Genomic DNA, 24,210 nt, shown 5'->3' with positions numbered 1-24,210 from the left:
ATTGTTGGGTTAAAGGGTTTAAGAGTTATCCACCAACCTGAATTTTTATTGTCTCATTTGATTCTTTACTGGTATTCAGATCAGAATCACTTCCAATCTGTATACCCCTGCCCAAGAGTCTCTGATTCCAAAGGAAATATTTTAGGGTTTTAGAATCAGATAGTTTTCAAGGTCAAGTCAATGTTCACCACATCCACCGGTGCACGGGCTCTTCCTAGAGGTCATTGCACGGCTCTGTGCGTCGTCAGACTCCTCAGCGGTGTTTGAGAAACGCTCAAGTCTCTTGGGGATTCCGCACGGCTATGTCTTTCCTTGCACTCACCACTGTTTGCTTCTGCTTCATTCCGATCCCCCAGTGTGGGGTTCCTACCCCACCCAGCACAGAGAGAATGACCTTCCTGGGACAGTCACTTCCGCAGGCATCTTGTTTATGGGTGGACTACAGTCTCACTTGCCTGTTTTCGTACAATAGCCCTTCTCTGTTTTCCTGTCTAAAATAAACTAATGGTATAAAACACAACTCTGCATCCTGTAACATAGCGAGGTGAAAAGGCTGGTTCAAAATACTGCCTCTATTGGTTGTGTGACATTACATGAAGTTTTCTTTCCCCCCGCCCCCCGCTCTCTCCTCTCACTTCCTTGGGCTTCAACATCCCCATTTATAGAATGGAGGGGAGGGTACTAACAGCCCCCACTTCACAGGGATGAATGAGACAGTACATCTAAAGCTCAAGCATCTTGCCTGGCACACGGCAAGGGCCCAGCACTTCCCAGACACGTGATGTTAGACTGGATTTCTTAGCCAGTTAATCTGAAACATGAAGGACGGCGCTGACTCTGTTCTGCTCAAGAGAAGACTGTCCTTTAGAACGTGAGCTGCATAGACTAGACTTCCCTAGAGCTCTCCACAGCTGCCACACGTAGGTGGCGCCATCAGAACTCAGAGATGTTAAGTAACTTATCGCAGGCCATGGGGCAGAGGTCTCACCTGGAGCTGACAAATGTCCTTCCCTTCTTGAGAAGCCCCATAGGAGGCGATTCTGGATCCTCCCAAGGCAGTGGCGTCCTGCCTAGGTCTCGGCGCCAGTAATTAACGCCCTTCTGAGCATCTGGCAATGACCAGTGACCTTGCCCGGGCCTGTCTCATCTGCCAGGACACTGCTCGGCTGGCTGCCCTTTGACCTGCGCTTTGAAGCGCACGCGGGATCGCTGCTTTTTGTCACACACCCTCGTGGCCCCCAAAGTGTGTTTGCTCTATCAGCGGAGGTTAGAGGTCTCTCCCTTAGGACGACAATAAAAGTACTTTGAAAAATGGAACTATTATCTTAGCATTTCAATCTTCAATATTTGGAATTTTACACTTTGATTCTAAAGATTTAGAACTTTAATATGTTGAATTTTAAATAAACATCTTGTTTATTGTTCAAAGAACCCCTTTTCCTCTTCTTGCTGTATTTTTCCTTCTAATTAACACAAAACTTGCTGTGTGAGGGTCTCTATCCATCAAACATCATCACACAAGGCCCAGAGCTGTCTCCCAACAGAGCCACTCAGATCTACTCAAACGGAAACTCCTGTCAACCTCAAAAGCACAAGCTACTGACATGCTTTCCTTCTTTAAAATCCCTTCTTCATCACTAACTTAACTCTACGTCACCCCATTGGGCTGTGACAAAAGTTTACTGATGATCTGCATTTCTGCAGATGATCCTTGTGCACAATTATTTAACCTGAGTTACTATTTCAACCCACTCAGCTATCCAGGCTAACCACGGAGTCCCAGAAGTTACTAAATGCAGCAACCCACTGGGCCAACAGCCTTTGCTTCTGGAATCCTCTGTGAAAGTTATGACGAACAAAATGACTCTCTTGCCTATATTATAAATGAAGATAATGTCAAATATTTCTCCCCTATGGCATGCCCACTTCCGTGCTACAGAGACAGGAAACAAGGACTGTGACGGAGCTGTTGAAGGCATAGGCCATTTACTAGCTTTTCTTTAAGCACCTTTCCTTCAGCTTTGCAGAAAAAAACAACTTGAAAGCACAGCTGGGAAAATTCAGTTCTTTGGCCAAAAGAAGAAAAAATGAAACAGAAACAGAAAAGGGGCACGGGGAGGGGGGGCTGGGGGGTGAGGGGAGGGTGGAGAAGGCATACAGATATAGAAAAGATTATGAATGGCTGTGGCCTCTCCAAGTATTTTCCCAATAAGATTAGCCAAATCATTTCATCGTATTTGGCAACATAAGATCCTTCTAGTTGTATGGGCGGTCCTCACTCAATCGCTGGTGAAGAAGGGACCTGTATGACCTACATTTATTTCCTTAGCAAAGCGTCAAGCACTCACTTTTGATTTCAATAAAGACTTTATTTTCCTCAAAACAAACAAACAAAAACCCCACCAACAAAGAGAGGTCTTACCAGTAGACTAAGTAGTTCATTTCAGGGGGAAAGAGAAAAGGTGGCATTTGATCACTAACAGCAGATGCTTGGAAATGCACATCTTTCTGTTTTCTGTATGAAATCTTTGTGTAAAAAAAAAAAAAAAAGCCCTCTAACCACCTTTCAGCTGATTCCCCCCTATGCGTTGACGTTGTCCATCTGTCCTACCATTCAGAAGGCAGAGTCACAGACAGAAAATTACACTGAAGACATATGTTTTGACTCCAGCTCTTGTCATCCTTCAAATATTGACCATTAAACAAACAAACAAACTTACCAGAGCTCTGCCTGGCGAGTGAGCAGAGAAACGACATTTTCCATTTACTTTCGGTTATGGCCACCACGCACGCCTCGTCCAGTCTCAGAAGGCGAGGGCTGGCAGGCCCCTCACTGCCCCCTGCCCTCCCCACTCAGCAGGAGCAGGATGCAACAACTACTTTATCTACTTTGCATTCACCCAAAGCCATGCTGTAAGGAGGGGAGAAACTACAGGCAGCTGGCAACCAGAGGGGACAGATCTCATGAGCACCTACGGGACAGCTACTGCCAGAAGGTGACTGACACCTTGCAAAGTGCCGCTGAGGCTGACAGTACCTGCCTGGGGTTTTTGTTGACGTTCACTAGACAAGGTGGTGGTAGCTGCAGAAGAAGGAATACTTTTAAAACCTGCAACGCTGACTACCCGGAAAGGGTGAAACCAACTACTTTGGAAACAGGAATTTGTGTTTGAGAGGAAGAAGGAGGGGCCAAGGGGCACAACGCCCCTTCTCCGGAGAGTTTCACAGATGCCATCAGCCTTCACCATGGCCAGGAGGCCTCACTGTCTTTCCAGCATCCATCGTGATACCTATACATCCTGATGGATTGTAAAGACCAACAAGAATAAAACATTCGAACAGGGCGAAAGCTGGGAATAACGCAGCGTGTATTGTAGCGACCTTAATAAAACAAAAATCCATAATGGGATTTCCTTGTTGTAGACATACATAAGGCCCTAATGAGCTCCTTTAAAAAAATATACACATGAGCCCTGGCCTGTGTGGCTCAGTTGGTTGGAGCATCGTCCCATGCACCGAAGGACTGCTAGTTGGATTCCCAGTCAGGACACATGCCTAGGCTATGGTTCGATCCGCAGTGGGGGCACATACAGGAGGGTACGCTACCGATCGATGTTTCTCTCATACATTGATACTTCTCTCTCTCTCTCTCATTTCTCCCTGCCCTTTCTCTAAAATAATCAGTAAAACATAAACTTGGGTGCGGATTAAATATATATATATATATATACATATATATATATATATATATATATATATAAAATATACACATGGTATTTTGTATACAGGGGTGGGCAAATGCAGGTTTACAGTTGTTGGTATGGAAAATAATACAGTGATAAATAATAATACCAGAATAAACTCTGTTTTGCATACTGAGAACTGTAACCCTACCTTTGCCCACCCCTGTGTTACAGGTTTGTAAGAGCGTATGTCATAACAGGTGAATGTTAGCTTCAAAAGAAACAAAACTCTCACATCCAGTTTGTACGGCAGCCCTTTCATGCTCTAGACTCCAAAGCCACAGCAGAGAAGCCTACTTTTAGAATGAAAGCAAGTGTCTCGCTTGAGTTATTCCAAATGTGGTCCCGGGAACATCCTGAGCTTTGTCTACAATGAATGGCACAGGAAGTGCCAACGCTCAGAACTGAGTTTGACCTATAGACCCAGTTTGCTCTTCGCACACAGCTCTTCAGTGGCACTGGGTGGAGGGGACCCCGGCCAAAGGCCTGTTTTCTCTGCCAGGTCCCAAACTGTCTACAGCTTTCTGGGAAGGAGCCACAGGTGACTTGATATTTACGGCCGGATAACGGGGATCCGGTGTCCCCTTTGAATAGCAGGATAGGAAGAGAGAAGTTACTCAAGACAGATCTCTCTCTCTCTCTCTCTGACCCACCACTTCTCGCGATGCTCTGCATCTCTTAAATGTGAGGGTCTGTCTGGTGCAAACCCAAATACTTCACACTTGATGGTGGGCTTTCCCTCCAAGTCATGAAGAGGCATCACCTGGCTGTAGCCTTAGGCTGGTAAAATAGAACACTCTTTGAGTTATAAAGTATCCTATTGGGGGGAAGACACCCCAAAATGATTGAAAAAGCCACTAATTCTGAGCAGCTCTCATTCACAGTGGGTTCGATCTTTGGCTCACGAGACTCTAATTCCACTTTATGGGAGAACCCCACCGCTGGAGCTGAAGCGTTAGGACAGAATGGAAGTCACATGACAAGCCCAAGCTGGAGCGGCACCCAGCATCGTGGGCCAATGCAACACCCCGAGGCCTGGAGTCTGCGGGAGCCCTGCTGATGGCCTGCGCAGCTGGGGGCCGGCTCCATTCTGCCGATGAAGCAGCTTAGGGGGTTGATGTCTGAAAGATTTCCTTCCCCTTTAGAACTTGATACATCTAACTGTGTTTCAGATCATTCCAAGGAGACGTTTAAACCGAAACCCTTCTCCTCCTGAGTGCGGGTCTGGCAGGCCCAGGGCAGAGGCGCCGGCAGAGCCCAGGTGGGAGCGGCCCTGCAATCTGGCGCTGCTGGCAGCCACGGATCGGCTTCTTCCGCACAAAGGTGGGCTGTGGAAGGTTCCTTTGTCATTCAACAGGCCAAGGTTTCAACTGATTCTCAGAGACGCGAACGATGGTCGCATCTGTGCTGGGAACCCCATCTCCTGCCTCACTGCTCCTCTGTGGAGCTGGCTGAGCATGCTCCCTGCTTCTGGGGGACCCCGGCAGGTCATGCTGCCACCAGACTTAGCCAGCATTTAATGCGCCCCTCTTTCTGTCTTCCCAGCTTTTCTCTCTCTCCCCTGGTGCAATAGTGGAAAGAACATGACTTATGGGTTCCAATCCCAGCTCTTCCACTCATCAGTGGGGTAACTCTCGGGAAGTTACTTTAACTACGAAAGGCCTCAGTCTCTCCACCTGTAAAATGGGAATAAGGATGGCTCTCACACAGGCCTTCTCTGAAAGAGTGGATGAGAGTGCATGTAAATCTCTTAGCCTTTGAAAAATAGGTGCCTGGTCTCATTTGTTTCTTCTCCTACTTCACTACCTCTTTCTTGAGCCAAACCACTCCCTACCCAAGCCTATTCCCAGCACCATGCTTTCGCTGTTCCCTTCGGGGTACCCCTGGTCTCGTCCAGCCTCGAGGAAGTGCCCCCTGGCACCCTTTTGCTCATCTGACATGCCTGGATCGATGCGATCCACTTCCTGTGACATGTTTCTATGATCATTTACCTATCTGTCAGCTCTTCCCTACTAGTCTACGTCCATAGCATCCTGCCACACTATGCCTGGGTGCTTGGCAAACTATTTGTTCAACGAACAAACATGTGAACATGTGAGCACAAGGGTAGCTTCTAAGGTGTCTGCTTTCATCAAGACAATGCCGTAGCCACTGCTCTACAGGAGAACGCCGACCAGAGAAGAAGACAGCCAGAGTCAGATGTGAAATGCGCTCTGTGGGGTGAGAGAAAGCGGGGGACCCGGGCGGTTACGTGGGAGAAGCAGCACGGGGGGCGGGGAGGGGGGGAGAGCGGCAGAAGCCTGGCCCACACACAGTGCCAACCTGCAGCGACGGAGACCGTCCTGTGCGTCGGATCAGACTTTTGGGGTAAAAGAAATCGGAGGGAGAATGCCGAGTGTTTGGCGGCTGCCGTGAAACAGGAAACAAAGGAAGAATGAACAGAGACATGAACTCAATTCAGAAACACTATAAAAACACCCTGGGGAAAACAGATTTGACAGTAAATGCCAAGGGTCATCGCTTAGTGGACGTGTGTGAATGTGTCTGTGTGGGGCCTGTGTTTGAAGCATATTAACTAGTCTCCAAGACGCAGTATAGTTGCCTACGTTCCACCCCCATTTATTTTGGCCTAAACATCCCATATGAAGTGGAAGAAGCCAGTGAAGCCGTTGAGAGATGTCCCTTTAAGAATCTGTTGTCACAAACACCCCCTGTGAGTTTTCCAATATCAAGAATGTGGCTCACTCAGTGGTGCTGCTGAAAGACTCGTAAAACATTTTCCTTTTGCTATGGTAACCGCGCTCATGTGACACCCGGGGAAAAGGCCTGGAAATCTGAGCTCGAGATTTGTGATCTCAGACACACCCTTCGGAGAGCACAATGTATTCCCTCATTCAAACACCAGCTCCCCCGTGAGTCACGCCACGTCGGCACGTACCCCACTCGGGGCCCCTCGGACCGCTTCCCCTTGGAGGTACGTCATTCTCCTCACTGCTGACGTCCCAAAGGTGAATGAGCCGAGGGCGGCCCTGGCCTCGCAAGTGGTAAATGTTGGCTTTAGGGGAGGAGCTTTGGAATTCTCTGGTAAGCTTCAAGAAATGAAGGAAAAACACGACCCCCCCCCCCCCCCGCTGGCTAGAATGGGTGGAAGCAGTCACTAGTTGTTTTCCTAAGCTTATCCAGAGAGTCCCATCAAGATGCAATTAAAAGCGCTGATTTAAAAAAAAATCATTTTAGTAACACCAGCTGCAAACTCAAGGTGGTGTTAGCCTTTTCCTTCAAGGGAAAAGACCCCACTCCATGCAGTCTGGCCTCATTAGCATTCTTGTCTCCCACAGACTTCACAGGGGTGAAATAAAAAGGATTGTTCAAAAGACAGTGCAAACCACTGGCTACTTGGGTGGTTTCTGGGCAGGATCCCCAAGCTGTGTTGTGAATTTTACGTTTTTATGATAAAAGTGACAATAAGCACCATCTTTAACATTCTAGTAGTTTATAAAGATACCCCGTTGCCAAAGCATCGTGGTTCCTCAAAGATCCCAGGATCTGTAGCCCAAACACAGGCAGCAGTGAGGGCTACACATGTGCTCAAGTTGACACTATAGAAACCCAAACCGCCCTGATACGGGGGCCAATTATTTTTCAGTTTGTCTTATCTTTACTCAATTATTCTGAGAAAAAGTGGCTTTTCCCCCCCTCCCCTTAAAGTGTGCTCCTCCTGGGGTTACACACACAGCTTCTCATGCCTGTTAACGGCAGATTGTGGAGAAATGAGACCACCCTCTAGCCTGGCCTTCAAAATCAATGCAGTCCATTCTCTTCTCTGAGACACCATGTGGATCACAGTCCAACGCCAGCTTTTCCACGGGCACCACTCAGTTAGCTAAGTGGAGGGACTGGGGTCTGGATCCCATCTGATTATTGCTCAGGTGAAAAACCGGGGGCGCCTGAGCAGGATACAGATCCCGACAATGACCTTACAGCTGTGTAGACCCTTTGCTTCAGAAACAAATAAAATTGTATCCCCTGGTGGCACTCTGAGATGGACTGAGACCAGCGGGCTTTGGAAGAGAGAGATAAAGAGGGTCCGTGTGCTGGATGGTCTAGGACAGTCACCAGAACACTTTGACGCTATGTGAGAGTTAAGTTCTAAAGCCACCCAGCACACATGTCCGCACGGACACGCCTGGACTCGCCATTACTTCCCCAAACCATCAGCGTTGAGAGATGAAGGCTCCCGGGTGAGTCTGGAGGTGAGAGGCTAGTCAGATGGACCGAGAGCTGAGCCCTGGATGCGGCGTCTGGGCTGGAGCGCTGCGTTATGGACTAAGTATAAAGACGTCCGGCAAGGAGGTCGCCCCCTGTCGGAACTAGGACGTCATGAATCATTTTTCTTCACATCTGCATGGTTTGAGGTTTCCCTTGAACGCTTTGCTAAGAACCTGACTAGTGAGGCAAGGCTTCCTTGGTCCAGCACAAGCCTTTGGAACAAAACACACACAGTCACTGTAAGGTGGGGGGGGACCTCCTTCCCTGGCCAAAGTCCTTCCAGCTTGGTCTGCCGTGGAGGAAAAACCTCACCGCCACGTGACTTCACCCACATTCCAGCCCCAAGAATCGGCCACGAGGGAACCCGTGGTTTGCCAATGCACCTGCCACCACCCATCTCGAGGGATCTCCTTACCCGCAGCTTCTCCTCCGCCTTGGTGGACTGCTTACAGTCGGGATGCCAAACGGTAGAACCTGGAAAGACACAAGGCACCGCTAAGAGCAGGGGAAAGAGGACAGAGCCCGGTTCTGTCAGAACTTGTACAAAGGGCTCATTCCCCCGCTCCCAGCACAGGGGAGGGCTGGGGCCTGTGCCACGGGAACCAGGACCAATCCAAACGCCGGGTGAATTTCCCTCACTTGGTTGGAGCTTGCCTGATAAAAGTCAAGATTCCTTTATTTATTTATTTTTTAATATATTTTATTGATTTTTTACAGAGAGGAAGGGAGAGAGATAGAGAGTTAGAAACATCGATGAGAGCGAAGCATTGATCAGCTGCCTCTTGCACACCCCCTACTGGGGATGTGTCCGCAACCAGGGTACATGCCCTTGACCGGAATCGAACCTGGGACCCTTGAGTCCGCAGGCCGACGCTCTATCCACTGAGCCAAACCGGTTAGGGCTCAAGATTCCTTTAAAAAAAAAAGTTTTCATTGATTTTAGAGAGAGGCAGGGAGAGGGATAGAGAGATAGAAACATCAATGAGAGAGAAATAACGATCAGCTGCCTCCTGCAACCCCCACACCGGGGGTCGAGCCCATAACCTGGGCATGTGCCCTGACCTGGAATTGAACAAATAGTGGCCTCTTGGTTCATAGGTCAGTGTTTAACCACTGAGCCACACCGGCTGGCGAGGTCATAATTCTTGACCGCCGAGATGATGAGCTGGGCATAAGTGTTTTCCTGCAAGGGATATGTAGTTCTTGACTGAGTGTGTTTTTTCCCTGACCATATTATTATCCTTTAAAAGTACTGTCTGTGTGCTTACTGCAGGCTGCATTTATTTTCAGAAATAGAAGCCATCAGCATGTTTATATAACATCAGAACAACCAGCAGTTTAGATGAGGGGAATGAAGTCCAACCAGGTCGCCTACATACACGTAGTCATCTACCCAGATACTGGGATATCGGACCAATGAGTAGAAAGGCGGACAGTTACGTTACAAATCCAAAAGTTCCCTTCATCTTCCAAACTTTTAACTAACTGAAAAAATATATTGACTGTTAAACTAGGGAAGCTATTACTTACGTGTCATTTTCTGTTTCTGGGTCAATGTCTCCCTTTCCTGGGGCACAAATATTTTTAAGGATGGCCCCAGAACTAAGCAAAACACGTATATCTCATAGGAAGCTGTTACCTTGTAAAAATCCAAGCCTGCATGTATGATTTTGTATGCCCAGATGTATATGTCCTTTATAAATTATGGCCAAGACCTACACATAAGGACATGTTCAAATGTGGGGATGGGTGGGAGAACCAGAAGGAGCACTTAAAAAGATTCAAGCAAATAGAGTTGCTAAATTGAAGGCAGTAACTGATATATACCCGTATGTAATAAGAGTCTCTATGAATACAAGGCTATCTACATTTCGTTATGGAAATCTTTATCTCTTTAAACAGCAATCTGTTTGTACTTGAAGAGACACCAAATTAACCTACTTCCTGAATTATTTTATGCCACTGAGCTAAAATAGTGGTCAATGAATGACAAGGGAAATATATTGCACATCAGAATAATACTTTAATCAATATTTAACAATCATTTCTATCTTGCTTAACCCAGGGCCGGGAAAAAAAATGAAGAAGGAGAAGAAGGAGGAGGAGGAGGAGGAGGAGGAAGAGGGAGAAGGAAGAGGAGGAGGAGGAGGAGAAGAAGAATAGTAGTAGTATAAGAAGATCAAACAAACAACAACCAGAGGAGGAGGAGGAGGAGGAGGAGGAGGAGGAGGAGGAGAAGGAGGAGAATAGTAGTAGTAGAAGAAGACCGAAGAAGGAGGAGGAGGAGGAGGAGGAGGAGGAGGAGGAGGAGGAGGAGGAGGAAGAGGAGGAGGAGGAAGAAGAATAGTAGTAGTAGAAGAAGACCAAACAAACAACAACCAGAGGAGGAGGAGGAGGAGGAAGAAATAGTAGTAGTAGTAGTAGTAGAAGAAGAAGAAATAGTAGTAGTAGTAGAAGAAAAAGAAGACCAAACAAACAACCAACAGAGGAGGAGGAGGAAGAGGAGGAGGAGGGGGAGAAGGAGGAAGAAATAATAGTAGTAGAAGAAGAAATAGTAGTAGTAGTAGAAGAAATAGAAGATCAAACAAACAACAACCACAGTCCCTTCAGCACCAACATTTACTCCAAGGCTGCCTACAAAGCACAGGAAACCCTCCTAATGTGGACAGCCAAGGGCCACGGGGTCAGGGCCGGGTCCAGGAGCACATTCGCTGTGAAGGTCTGTTGATCAGGAGTCCTTGGCCAGAACCCCGGGCTTGCACAGTGTCCCATTGTGCCCCAGAGGCCAGGCACATAGGAACGTGACACAGAGAGAACATCAGATGCCCGGGAAGATGAACCTGCTCATGCTTCAAGGATGTGCCGAGAGGCAAGCAAAGAGCACCGGCCCACGAAGAGATGGACAACAATCCCTGGAATTCTGAACGCAGCCCATCTGGGCAGATAGCTGCTTGCCTGTGGCGTGGGTGTGCTGTACTTGCGCACATCTATTCAGCTCCGTCTATGCAGCTTCCAGGCCCAGCGCTGCGCCCAGAGCTCTAGTCTCGGTTCCCAGCAGACACGGGGGTCACACTCACTCGAGTCTTTGTTTTGAGTGCTGTAACTGACACACTAAAACCCACAACGAAGCCCGGAGGCCAAGTGGAAATAAATCTGCTCCGTTCTGAAAACGCAGTGGCACCTGCAGATGTGCAGCGTGTCCCCGGGAAACGTGTCATACGAAGCCCAGATGAGTCCATGGATCTGGGTTCTTGTCACTTGTCTTTATCGGGCCCTTTAATATTCAGTGATTTTATTTTTTTATTTTTTTTTTAGGCAGACTTTTTCAGAGTCATCATCCCACAGCTAAGAGGATGTTTGGGTTGTTAATATCTCACATAGGTGGCGTTTTTAAAGGAAGAATAGCCTAAGCTTTGCTTTACTATTCCGGAGCAATTTCTGCAGACCTGTCTGGGTGGCATAAAAAAACCAAGAGCAAAGGAAACCACTCATTAAAGTTCACAGAATGACCTCACTCATCTGTGGAATCTAACGAACAAAATAAACTGATGAACAAATAAGTCCGGAGACATGGAAGCATGGAACAGACTGACCAACGCAGGGAGGGATTAACCAAAGAACGTATATACATCACCCATGGACACAGACAACGGTGCGGTGAAGGCCTGGGGCAGGGCAGGAGCCCGTGGAGGGGGGAGAAAGAGGGAGGGAAATGGCGAACATCTATAATACTCTCAACAATAAAAAGAAAACTTAAAAAATGCAGAGTTTGGTGCAAAGGGACATGAAAAAATGATATTGAGAAGCAGATGAGACCCAGTAATTACCAACACGGAACGAGCGATAGCTCTTAGGGTTCTTGCTAATTTTACTGATAAGCCCTTGTCTAGTTAATGACTCTTTTACAGCTAAAAATAGTGAACTGCTCGCACAGACGGGACTGTTCGCCTGGCAGAAAACCTTCCCCTCCAGCCCCTCCGCGAAGCTTCAGAATTTTAGATAAAAATTTTAGATAGTCGTACACTGGGATCATCTCTCAAAGTCATTCTTAATAAAAAAAAGTAAAAATCGAATGGCTCCCTGGTGATCCCACCAGCAACGTCTCAATTTCTCCTTCAGGGGCTTTGGGTGTGTTCTCTCCATTCTCCTTCAATCGAAGAGCTATGTCATCTTAATGGGATGAAATACATCTGTGATGCAATTCACCAAATATGACATGTCCTTCTCCCTGGACGCTGGGATAACAGCAGCCTGGGAGGCCTCAAACCTTTCTGGCAAGGCAGTGAGAAGGGAAAGGACAAGGTAGTCGTCCATGAGCAGCATTTCTCGAACTGTTTTCTCTCTTCCTTGGGTCTTTTGTTTCCCAGTCGTGTTCCTGGAGAGGGCTGGGAGGCGGTGGAGTGACCTGCACTCTTGCCTAACATGCACGGCATCCAACACCCAGGCCTGCTCATTCATTGCAGCAGCAACACATTCGTTTGTTAACAGCCCCAGAGGCTGTCTGTCAATGGCTTAGCTGGTGAATACTAAGCAATGAGGTAACTTTTGGCCACATTCCTTTTGGATCTGGGTAACCTTGCAGCGAATGAAATGCCTCCTTCTCTAAAAACACACAGCACCGTTTTCTTTCCCCGGGAGGGGAGAACTTCCGGGGTTCGAGGGCACCTCACCTTGAAGATACATTTCCTCTCCTTCTGTGAACATCTGGTTGCATCTGCTGCATCGTGCACAGCTGGGGTGGTAATGTTTGTCACCTGCCTGTAAGAGAAGAGGGAGAGGACATTCAGTCTGCGGGTCACTGCCCCCAGCCTCTTTTCTGCACTTGGGGGTTTGCGGGGAGAGAGAATGTGGAGGCAGGAAAAACAATCCTCCAACTGATCTAACCTCCTACACCAACAGCCCTAGCAGCTGAAGCCGACGCCATTGGAACTGGGAGGGGCTCGGAGACCAGCTTCTTGTGCTTGTCATGATGGGGCCGCCTTGCCTCGTGGGGTTTCTGGCTTCCAGCTCTCTCTTGCCTTGGGCTCTCCTGGACGATGGCCGTTACATACCACATGCCCGAGCTGAGGCCACGCCCACCCCAATCTCTCCCCAAAAAAACCCATCGCAAAAAACGTTAAAGCAATAAAAAGAAAGGATCCTATTAGCAGGTTCTTGCTTTCTTAGCTAACCAGTCTGGAAGTAATAAAACCTACCCAGCTTACATCTGGATGAGAAAAACCACAGTAAAAGACATCATCTACTGCTTTTATCTCAGAAGGAGCCCACATTCTCGTCTACGCTGCTTACAACAATCTCTTGCCAAAATCTAATATTGCTTTCTGAAGAAGGCACTCTACTGCAGTGGCTCTGCGTTATCCACAGGCATTCCACTGTCTTCAGTGTGACAGATGCCATCACAGCAGGTGCTGACTTCCCCAGAGCAAAATGTCACTGGACACGGCGACAACTCTCTAGACAGGTGCCAAGTCACATTCAAGTCCCGCTCCAAATGCATGCCTGAAGAAACGAAATCTTTCTGTGGACAGCTTAGCAAAAGTTGTACCACCTGAAAATTATCCAATGCACTCTGCAATTAAAGCATGTTGTCAGCCAACTACAGAAGCATTTCTTTTCCGGGAACCATGTGGAAGGCAGCGCTGGGAGCCTAGGGTTAGAGGTAGCTGCCCCCTGTGCCCCACATGGAATCTCAACAGGAAACCAGAGGCCGGAGAGACTCCTTTCTCACACCCTCCCAGAGAAACTTCAAAAGCCACTTGGCAACCAGAGTGTGAGATGGTGCTCAGCTACTCAAGATAATCAAGTGGGGGGAGGAGGGTGGGGGGCGGGCGGGGTGTGCGGAATGGATGTTACTTAAAACTAGAAGTCAGGAATAAAATCTTTTCAGTGGTATTTGCCAGAAAATTCCAGAAGCGGTGCTATTGTTCTTGTCCACACAGTATGTTTAATTAAAATTTCCCCCTGCCCCGGGGGTGGGGGAGGGAAGAATAGAAAATGTCAACACAAAGTAGTTCCTTTCCTTAGGCCATTTAGGGTGCAACATGAATGAATGAAGGAAAAGAGAAGCTATCACCGTATTCAGTTCTAAACTATGTTGGCTCAGCTGGGATGTCAATGCTGGGAGGTCCCCGTCAGTTAGGACAATCTCAGGATTCTCAAGGAAAATGTAAGGAAAAGAATTAAGGCTCCTTGAGAGGAATCTGGTGTAGTCTACCGTGAAAAGCACGATTCTCAGTAAACTAGGTACAGAAAGAAATTTCTTCAAGATGATAAAGTGTTTCCATCATATTTGGTGGCACAACATCAGAAGCATTCTTATTAAAGACAGGAACAAAACAAGGATTCATACTTTAACCAATGTTTTCCTACATTGTTTTAGTCCTAGCCAATGTGATAAGTCAAGAAAAGAAATAAGTGTAAAGGTCACTAATAAAAGAGCTCAACCAAGCAGCTAGATTAAAAAAAAAATTAACACGTAAAAACCAATAGTCTTTCTATTCACTAGCAATAAAATTAAGTCAGTGTAATGGGAAAATAGGACCTCATTTGTAATAGTGACAAATAAACCCTTCCATGTAAGATTTACATAAAGAAAACCACAGCACTCAACGGATGAACAAAAAAGACTTAAATGGAGACACAGTATTTCTGGGTGGGAAAACTAAATATTGTAAAGATATCAGTTTATCTAAAAGAAACTATTAATACAATGCCTTCTAAGTCAAAGTCCTCATTGGAATTTCCTTTACCGAACTTGACAAGCTAACTCTAACAAGTTCACATGGAAGAAAAAAAATGCTCATAAATACACAGACATTTTTTGAAAAAGAGCAGTAATATAGGGGGATTTTTACACCTTCCCAATATAAAAAGTTATTCTAAGGTTGAAATAATTGAAGTGCTTTAATTCTGGTGCAGGGAAAGAAAATAAACCAGTGGAACAGAAGAGAGGAAGACAGATGCACAGTCATACATATAACAAGAGAATTATGATAAAGGTGGGGTTTCAAACAAGTTGAAAAAATGAATTATCCAATTAATGGTGAGAACAATGGATTTTCCACTTAGAGAGATTATAACAGACAGGGAGAAAATATTTGCCATGCATTTCACACTACAAATTATCATCCAGAATACATAAAGAGCATCTATGAGGAAAAGTAAACAGCAATATGGGCAAAAGGTAACTTGCAGAGGAAATATAGATGACCCCCAAAAGAACCAGGAAATACAACTTAGAAAAATATATTTTTCTCTGTTAGATTGGCAAAGATTAAAAAAAAAAAAAAAAACTAGTGTGAGGAAATAGGAATTCTTACACTATTGGTGAGCAAAATTCTTTTTGGAAGGCAACGTTGGCAATATTTATAAAAATGTACTATGTACATACTCCCTGATGTACAAATTCCAATTCTAAAAGCTATCCTACAGAAATTCTCACGTGTGTCCCGAAGTGTGTATACTGAAGACATTCAACACTGCATTATATGTAATAGTAAATAACAAAGAAAGAGAAAACAACCTAAATAAGAAAGTAGTTAGATAAAATATTGATCTGATGTAGCCATTAAAAGAATGAAGTAAACGTATAGATACTTACATGGAAAGAGTTCAAGCTGATATTACTAAGTGAAAAAATCATGCAGAAAATAACACAGTCACATAATGAGTAGTCAAAAGAGTGGAGATACTGGAGTAAGTCTGACTAGATGCAATCCTGTTTCAGCACCGTGTGGTCTTGTGATGGTGGGAACCTCTCGGACTTTCAGCTTCCACGTCTATAAAATGGCTAGACTAGCATTCGCCTCATGGAGCTGATGAGAGGACTAGCATTTTGCCTGGCATCCCCCCAAACAGGCCTGTAAGTCAGGCACGGCTATTATTATTTACTAGAGGCCCAGTACACAACATTCATGCACTCGAGGGGGTAGAGAGGAGTCTCTCAGCCCAGCCTGCGCCCTTTCCCAGTCCGGGAGCACTCGGGAGGATGTCTGACTGCGGGGAGCAGGCCTAAGCCGCAGTCGGACATCCTTAGTGCTGCCGTGCTTGCCAGCCATCAGCCCGGCTTCTGGCTGAGTGGCGCTCCCCCTGTGGGAGCACACTGACCACCAGGGGGCAGCTCCTGTGTTGAGGGTCTGCCCCTGGTGGTCAGTGTGCGTCATAGCGACCGGTCGTCCCACCATTCGGTTGATTTGCATATTAGCCTTTTATTATATAGGATTTCAGAGAGAATGCACATGTATATCAGTATCATACTTGTGTCCTGCACGGAGGGGCAGTAAAGAGAATGCACACCCATCAGTTGGTTGTGAATACCTCGGCAAGGACAGGAAGGAGTGAGGGTCAGAGCCCAACAAGTTCCTTTGTATGCTTCTGTACTGTTTCCGTCCTTTACAACAAGGATATATTTTTGTAGTACTGTGTAATAAGCAAATAAAGACCAAGAGGAAAAAAAGTCCCTGTCTCTTGGAGTCATCACCCCTAGGGTTGAGTTTTCACCCCAATCTGTACAAGAATTAGGATCCTAAGTAAATCACAAACTCTCAGATGACCATGTTGATAATAATAAAAGAGAATATTATTAGTGATTATTCTGTCTTCACAAATATTTAGTCACTGGTTTCATAATAACCTAATAAGGTAGGAGCTAGTATTATTCTCTTACAGATGAGGAAACTGAGGCTTCGAGAGGTTTAGTAACTTGTCCACGGTCACATAACTAGGAAGTGGTGGGGCCAGGACGCAAACTGAGGCATCTGGCTCTGGGGTCCACGTGCTCACCTGGAACCATAATGAACAACCATTCAGTACTCAGCTGCTACAACTACACCAGTGATGTTGTTAGGGCGAATGATCAAACGACATTTTGAAAATGGTGTGACACACTGCAAATAATCATAAAGACCATAATATTAAGAGGAATAACTACCTAGTAACCCTCTGCATAGAGATGGCGCCATGGCCATTCACATAAAGGAGGCTTGTTGCGAGGGTTGGGATGCTGACGAATGTCTCTCTGGATGTCGCCCTTTCCAGGCACGGAGAGTCACTGTGTTCCATGAAGTGTCACACAAGATGGATGGAAGACACACCAAGGCCCCACGTGGCAGGGCTTTGCTCTGTAAATCAGCAGCAAAAATGCTGCCGAGAAACAGCACCCCCGTCATGCCAGGACATTAGCCTTGGCCCAAGCACTTGCCTCGTCCCGTGACGCTGAACACCTCATGAGATTCAGTGAGCCAGACTCAAAGGGCAGTTTCACCTCCGGCCCAGAGCCTTTGTGTTTGCAGCAGGCCTGGGGGCCACGGGGGCAGGGCCTCAAAAATGAAGGAGCCCCTTCTTTGCATGTGTGAGCTACCCCCCTGTTTCACTTCTCCTTGCGCAGGCACCCATGATGGTTCACAAGGCCTGTGCACAGGCCAGGAAGAGCACCAGAGCTAAACACAGACATGGGTCAGACATGGGCACACTAACCAAAAAATAAACGAAGCTGGAGGAAATTTATTTAAATTGGAGTCATTTTTAAAAAAATGTATTTTTACTGATTTCAGAGAGAAAGGGAGAGGGAGAGAGAGAGAAGCATGAATGACGAGAGAGAATCATCGATCGGCTGCCTCTTGCACCCCGCCCCCCCCCCCCCAATTGAGGATCGAGTGTGCCCTGACCGGGAATCGAACCGTGACTGCCTGGTTTATAGGTTGACACTCAACCACTGAGCCACGCTGGCCAGGCTGAAGTGGAGTGATTTTTAGAGGAAGAAAAAGCATTTCAGATCATGAGCAAAATGAAAGACTAAATGGTGCCCATAAAAGAACAGATGAACTCACAGCCCATGGTGGAGAGAAGGCTGTGGGTCACGAACTTGCAAAGCACAGTGTAAGCTTTGTTGGGACAGGTGACCTCATAAGCAGTGATTACGGGGTGCATGGCCCCAGGCGCTCACGCTGCAATCCAGCTGTGCTGGAGCTCGAGGGGCCAGATGTGCCGCTGGGCTCCCCGGAGCTCTGCCCCACTATCCACCACCCATCTGTGCCTGCTTTTAAAAAAATGACAACTCTGTTTTCTTCATTTTCACATATTCAAAAAGCACATGTTAAACGTCTACATTGTGGCTGGCATGAAACCCCACCCACAGTAAACAACTGGTTTATTTAGCTGAGTTTTGTAAGGCACCTGCCTACACATTCAAAAAGCTAAACACTGCTTGCCTTTCATATGCTGATTAAGTCAGACTGGGGTGGTTATTATTACTGTTTGGTTAATCTCTACCAGTAAATGGAAGTATGGACTTTGGCACACAGGCTGGGATCCCGTTTGGGTAAATACCACCGACTATAAGGCAGGATTTGGTATGAGACACCACATTTTTTATGAGACCCGTTATCCAGAAGATCAAAAAGGAGTCCGAAACTCCTTGTGGATTTGGGGGTGGGGGTGTGGGGAGTGCCACTGGAAAGGGCTCTAATATTTGGAATCAGATGATTTGGGTATTATTCCTTCATTTGGTATCCATGAGAGCTCAATTATGTCACTATTTACCCTCTCCAGCCCTAGCCTCTCCATCTGAAAAAGAGGGAAGGGCTGGGCTAGACGATTTCAAGTCCCATTTAGCTGTAAAATTCTACGATTCTGTGTCAAATCCCGTCCCTCAACAGAAAAGCAATTTGAGCAGAGAAAGGACATTCTTGGTGGTGGGGAATGGCATTCAATTAATGACTCCATGGTGTCTGACACCAGGAGGAATGTGGGTGTGGGACTAAGCCCTGTGCCTGCTGTGATAGGCCACGGGGAGGGGAAAGGGAACTGTGATTGGACAGCCAGTCTGCTTGTCTGGTAATCTGCTGAGCCCCTGGACAGTGACTGTCCTTTCCCGTTTCTCTTCCCACCTTCCTCCTGGAGTGACCTATGCCTGACATGAACCAAGGAGACGTGGAAGGTGCCTTTTGAGGTCAACCTGCACCATGTGTAACTTACGCCATGCCTCCTTCCACAGAGCACCCACCGATGCTTCTCAGAGAAGGCCGCGATCTAAAAACCCCTGAACAAAAACTTCAGAGGAGAGAGAAAATCCAAAGACCCCAAACGCAGACAAACATGTTTGTTGTGATGTGAGCTTCTTAGTGGATGAGAACAAAAGGGAAAATGGGCCACAGACGTCTCACTGTGTTAAAAAATGGCCACACACAATTGCCACGAGAGGGGCAAGGTTTCCCGATTCTAGATGAAAATGACAGTCATCGAAGGCTGACGCTTCACAGGGTCTGGCTGGGCCAGGCATTGTACGTAGGCCTTTAAGTGACGGCTTTGAAACAGGCTGGGGAGGTGGACGCTATTTCACAGCCTTGTTCCACGAGCAAAAAAAGAGAAAACTTAGTTATTTACCCAAAGCCCCCCAGTGCTTCCAAAAACCAGAGCTGGGCTTGGGGTCCAGGTCACCTGACTCCACACCTGCTCTTGCTGAAGTGCCTCCGAAAAGCTCCAGATTCCCATGGAGGGACCTCAGCTCTGAACAGAACATCTTCCACACTAATTGGGCCGATGGCTAGACACGTCCAAACACTTGTTTCTTATGTGAGAAAAACCAAGGGTGTAGCGCTGAACGATGATAGAATGAAGTCATTTCCACAGGGGAAGTTACACTACTGAGGCCTAGGTTTGTAGTTTTTTTTGTTTGTTTGTTTTTTTTAAGATCTAATTTGACACATGGTGCTTAGAATATCTAAGAGAATAAATAGCCCTAACCGGTTTGGCTCAGTGGATAGAGCGTCAGCCTGCGGACTGAAAGGTCCCAGGTTCGATTCCGGTCAAGGGCATGTACCTTGGTTGTGGGCACATCCCCTGTGGGGGGTGTGCAGGAGGCAGCTGATCGATGTTTCTCTCTCATCAGTGTTTCTGACTCTCTATCCCTCTCCCTTCCTCTCTGTAAAAAAGCATTAAAAATATATTTTTTAAAAAAGAATAAATAAATTCTTTCTTGTCCCCTGAGACTCACAAACATGGCTCTGGTGGATGGTGCTTTCAGACAAAGGATATGCAAGTACTGAAGCTTAGGGTGTAGGCCTAGATCAGGAGCTTTGGAGCTTGACTGTGCATAAGTGAACCCCAGAGCCTTCTAAAAATGGGTTCAGTGACCCTGAGGTGGGGCCGAGAAGTGAGCTTTTTTATTTCACAAGCACTGAAATGAGTCTACAGATCATCACACACTGGGAAAGCACCCGCCTGGGTGGCACCCACCGCCCAAACCTGATTGTGGATGAGGAAACCCAAGGGAGTGACGGGTGCGCTGCTTGCGAGGCAGGTGCATGGGTGGGAAGGAAGAGGCAGAATCACGTCCGTCCCGGCTCACTCCTGCAGGAAGGCAGTGGGGGGCTGACTCAGCCTACTTTGCATTCACCATCATCCCCTTCGGGTGGGAGAGGTTTCCAGGGCGCCTGGATGGGCTTGATCTCCAAGCTGAACACTCAACTTGGAGGAGGCTTTTTCCCTGACGCAGCATCCTGAACAGGCAGGGTGGTGAGGGAGTGCCTTGGCCCGGAGTTGGTGTCCTGGACAAAGGTGGATCAGGCGGTCTGCTCAGGCAGCTCTCACAGAGTCCAGAGGGCTCCACACAAGTCTGGGCAGAGCCAGCCTGCACAGTGAGAGCATCCTGCAGGCCCCCTCGCCTCACCCACTGCACCCCCTGCTCCAAACACGTGTGCTTGTCAGAGCGGGGGACAGCAGCTCGTCTTACCCAGTGAAGATGCACAAAATAGTGCCCAGAGAAATACGCCACTGCCTTTATTGCCCTGGTTCCCTTTAACCAGCTGCTCGAGATATAAAAGGCAGAGCCCCGACTCCCTTCTTTTAATGGGGGTGGGGGGCGGGAATGAAACAAGGGGCAATGCCCCAGCATAAATGCATGATGGTTGCTGGCAGATGGTTACTGCTTTCTCATCTCCTTCCAAGGAATTAAGTGCAAAAATAGGTTAAAGCAGTCTTTGCCATTTCACAGTGCGATACAAACGTTATCTATGAGCGTGTGCATTCCTAAAGGACCTAACCAGTCTCTAAAATGACCTCCAGGCTCAATGCAATCTCTATCAAAATCCCAGCCAGGTTGCTCCAGGGGTCCTCAAACTACGGCCCGCGGGCCACATGCGGCCCGCCGAGGACATTTATCCGGCCCGCCGGGTGCTGCTGCCTGTCCTGCTTAGCACCCGACTCGTCCCAGGCCCGCAGTGCGCATAGGAATTTGTTCATAGTTTTTTTTTTTTAACTATAGTCTGGTCCTCCAACGGTCTGAGGGACAGTGAACTGGCCCCCTGTTTAAAAAGTTTGAGGACCCCTGCTAGACATTGGCCAACTGATCGTAAAATGCACATGGCAATGCAAAGGAGCTAGGAGAGTAAAAGCATTCAGAAATGAACAGGATCAGGTGAATGGACTTAAACCACCTGATTTCAAAAAACTTACTATAAAGGGACAAGCAATCCACACAGCATGGTATTGGCACTGGGATAGACATATAGGTTAATAGAACAGAAGAGAGTCCAGAGTAAACCCATACACTTATGACCCATCAATTTTCAATAAAGTGCTCAGACAATCTGATGAAGGGATAGTCGTTCCAACAACTGGTGATGGGACAATTGAATATACAGATGCAACAAAACCCTACCTCACACCATACACAAATATTAACTTAAAATATATTACAGAGCTAACTATAAAAGCTAGAACTTCTAAACAAAAACAGCATAAAATCTTTGTGAGCTTGGTTTAGACAAAGATTTCTTAGATATTATACAAAAGCATAATCCATACAAGAAAAAAAAAATGGGTAAATTCAATATCATCAAGATAAAAACCTTATTCTCTTCATTAAGAAAAGAGAAAGACCTGCCACAGATTGAAGGAAATTTCTGCAAATCATATTTCTAAAAAGGACTAGTATCCAGAATATATAAAGAACTATTACAACTCAACAAGAGGAGACCAAGCAACTCAAAAAAGGGCAAAAGATTTAAATAACATCTCACCAAAGAAGATATACGAATGCCGAATAAGCAAATAAAAATATTTCAAACATCGTTGGTCACTAGGGGAATAAAGTTAAAACCACAGTGACACACTACCGTACACTTACTACAGTGACATTCATTAAAAAGACCGACCATACCGGGTGTTGAAAGGATGTGGAGAAAGTGGAACCCTAACCCGCTGCTGGTGAGAATGCAAATCACACGGCTACTTAGGCAACCTCTTTGGCAGTGTCTCAGAAAGCTGAACATAAATTTACCGTGGGACCTCACACTTCCACACCTAGGTATCCGACTCAAAGAAGTAACATATATCCACACAAAGACGTATATGAAAAGCTCATAGCGGTGTTCTTCCTCAGAGCCCCAAATTGGAAACAAACCAAACGACTCTCAGCTGGTGAACAGATAAAACATGGAACACTCAAATAATGAATCCTACTAAGCAGTAAAAAGAATGAACTACTGCTACATACAACAACACAGAAGAACCTCAACAACAGTATAGTAAGGAAAAGAAGGTAGACACAAAAGACTACCTATTTTTATTCCGTTTATATGAAATTTCTAGAAAAGGCAAAACCTAAGAGAGATGAAGTTGACCAGTGGTTGCTGGGAATGGGGCTGGGATAAGACTTGGAGTAGGACTGAATGGGCAATCAAATGGGGTCACTGAAAATTCTAAAACTGCGTCGTGGTGATGGTTGCACAATTGTGTGCATGTAATAAAAATAATCAAGCTGTACGCTTTGAATCAGTGAATTTTATGGCAGGTAAAATAATCTTCAATAGAGAGGCGTAACAATGAAAAGGAAGGCTGGCGTGGCTCAGTGGCTGAGCGTCAACCTACGAACCAGGAGGTCACAGTTCAGTTCCAGGTCAGGGCACATGCCCGGGTTGTGGGCTCCATCCCCAGTGGGGGGTGTGCAGGAGGCAGCCAATCAATGATTCTCTCTCATCACTGATGTTTCTACCACTCTCTCCCTCTTCCTTCCTCTCTGAAATCCATTAAGATATATTATAAAAAAAGAAATAAAGGGGAATAAATCTGTACCCCCCACTCCCTCATAGTCACTGTGCTGACTTTTAACTCCAGGCCTGTTTTACCTGTTTTTGAAGTTTACCTAAAGAGAAGCAAATATGTCTGGCTTCTATTACTCACCACAGAATTACCCATGATGCTGCTCGAGTAGTTGTTCTTTATTACATCCTGACTACATAGCAATCCTTTGTGTACAGGTGCTACAGTTTATGTATCTATTCTACCCTCAAGCATTCTGGTTTCTTTAAAAGGCTGTCTGTTTGAACAGGACTGCTGTGGAAATTCCTGCCGAGTCTCTTGGTGAATCACACACGTTTCAGTTGCAGTTATACACCGGGGTAGACGGCATACAGCAAGCTCATCAGGTACTTGAGCTTTAGCAGCTACTGCCAAACAGTTGTCCAAAGTGGTTTTTGCCTTTTATTACGATTTTAATCTGAGAGGGATTTGAAGGAATTAAATAAGAAGAATCAAACTAGGAGCGCGTTGCCAAATGGATTCCCAAAGTGTTTTTCTAACCCCTGTGAACGTTCTTTTTTAATAAAATGGACTCTAAGTAAAAGCTCTGTCGCTTAATCCCATCAGGTACCCATTATTCCGGGACGTCCAGAGGGCCACTGAGCAATTTTCAATCCCCCTTTCATCCTCGTCCTTCTGCTGGTAGTACGCTTTGAACTGATGGACAGACGTGGCTGGAATGCAAATAACGATCATATTTAATTCCTAAATGGACTCCTTAATTAATTCCTTAATTCCTAAAACCTGCAGGCAGTGGCTGGCATCGCCTGGGTCACTTTGCAGAATTCTTTGCCTGGAAGCCTCAAAAGTGGCTCTAGTTTGGTCCAAGGCCCGCCGGGAACAGTGCAAAAGAATTGGGTTTGGAAGATGCACTCCAGTGGCTCCTGAAAGATCTAATTCCCCACGTGTGATGGAGCTTAAGCATTTCTTATCCATTATTATTTATTTCAAATATATTTTTATTGATTTTAGAGAGAGGAAGGGAGAGGGCTAGAGATAGAAACATTGATGAGAAGCATCAACGGGCTGCCTCCTGCACACCTCCTACTGGGGCCTGAGCCTGCAACCTGGGCATGTGCCCTGACCCGGAATCCAACCATGACCTTCTGATTCAAGGGCC

The 24,210-nt window shown here is 46.5% G+C and overlaps 1 protein-coding gene across 18 annotated transcripts in view; it reads right to left on the bottom strand.

The window, feature by feature from the left end:
- ABLIM1 (actin binding LIM protein 1) overlaps positions 1-24,210 on the bottom strand; it is a 251,352-nt gene that overhangs the window by 38,832 nt on the left and 188,310 nt on the right. For 10 of the 18 annotated variants that reach the window (XM_080687353.1, XM_080687339.1, XM_080687350.1 and 7 more), the window contains 2 exons: positions 12,683-12,770; positions 8,428-8,486 (listed from right to left, as the gene is read on the bottom strand). In XM_080687353.1, the coding sequence (XP_080543479.1) occupies positions 8,428-8,486; positions 12,683-12,770 (147 nt within the window). Of the gene's footprint in view, positions 1-6,065; positions 6,150-8,427; positions 8,487-12,682; positions 12,771-24,210 lie in introns of all 18 variants that reach the window. The other 8 variants (XM_080687337.1, XM_080687348.1, XM_080687351.1 and 5 more) reach the window with 1 other exon arrangement.

Source organism: Plecotus auritus, assembly GCF_963455305.1.
Source record: "Plecotus auritus genome assembly, chromosome: 9".
Lineage (NCBI taxonomy): Eukaryota > Metazoa > Chordata > Mammalia > Chiroptera > Vespertilionidae > Plecotus > Plecotus auritus.
Note: the sequence above shows the minus strand (reverse complement) of the source record. Positions and strands in the feature narration are given on the sequence as shown.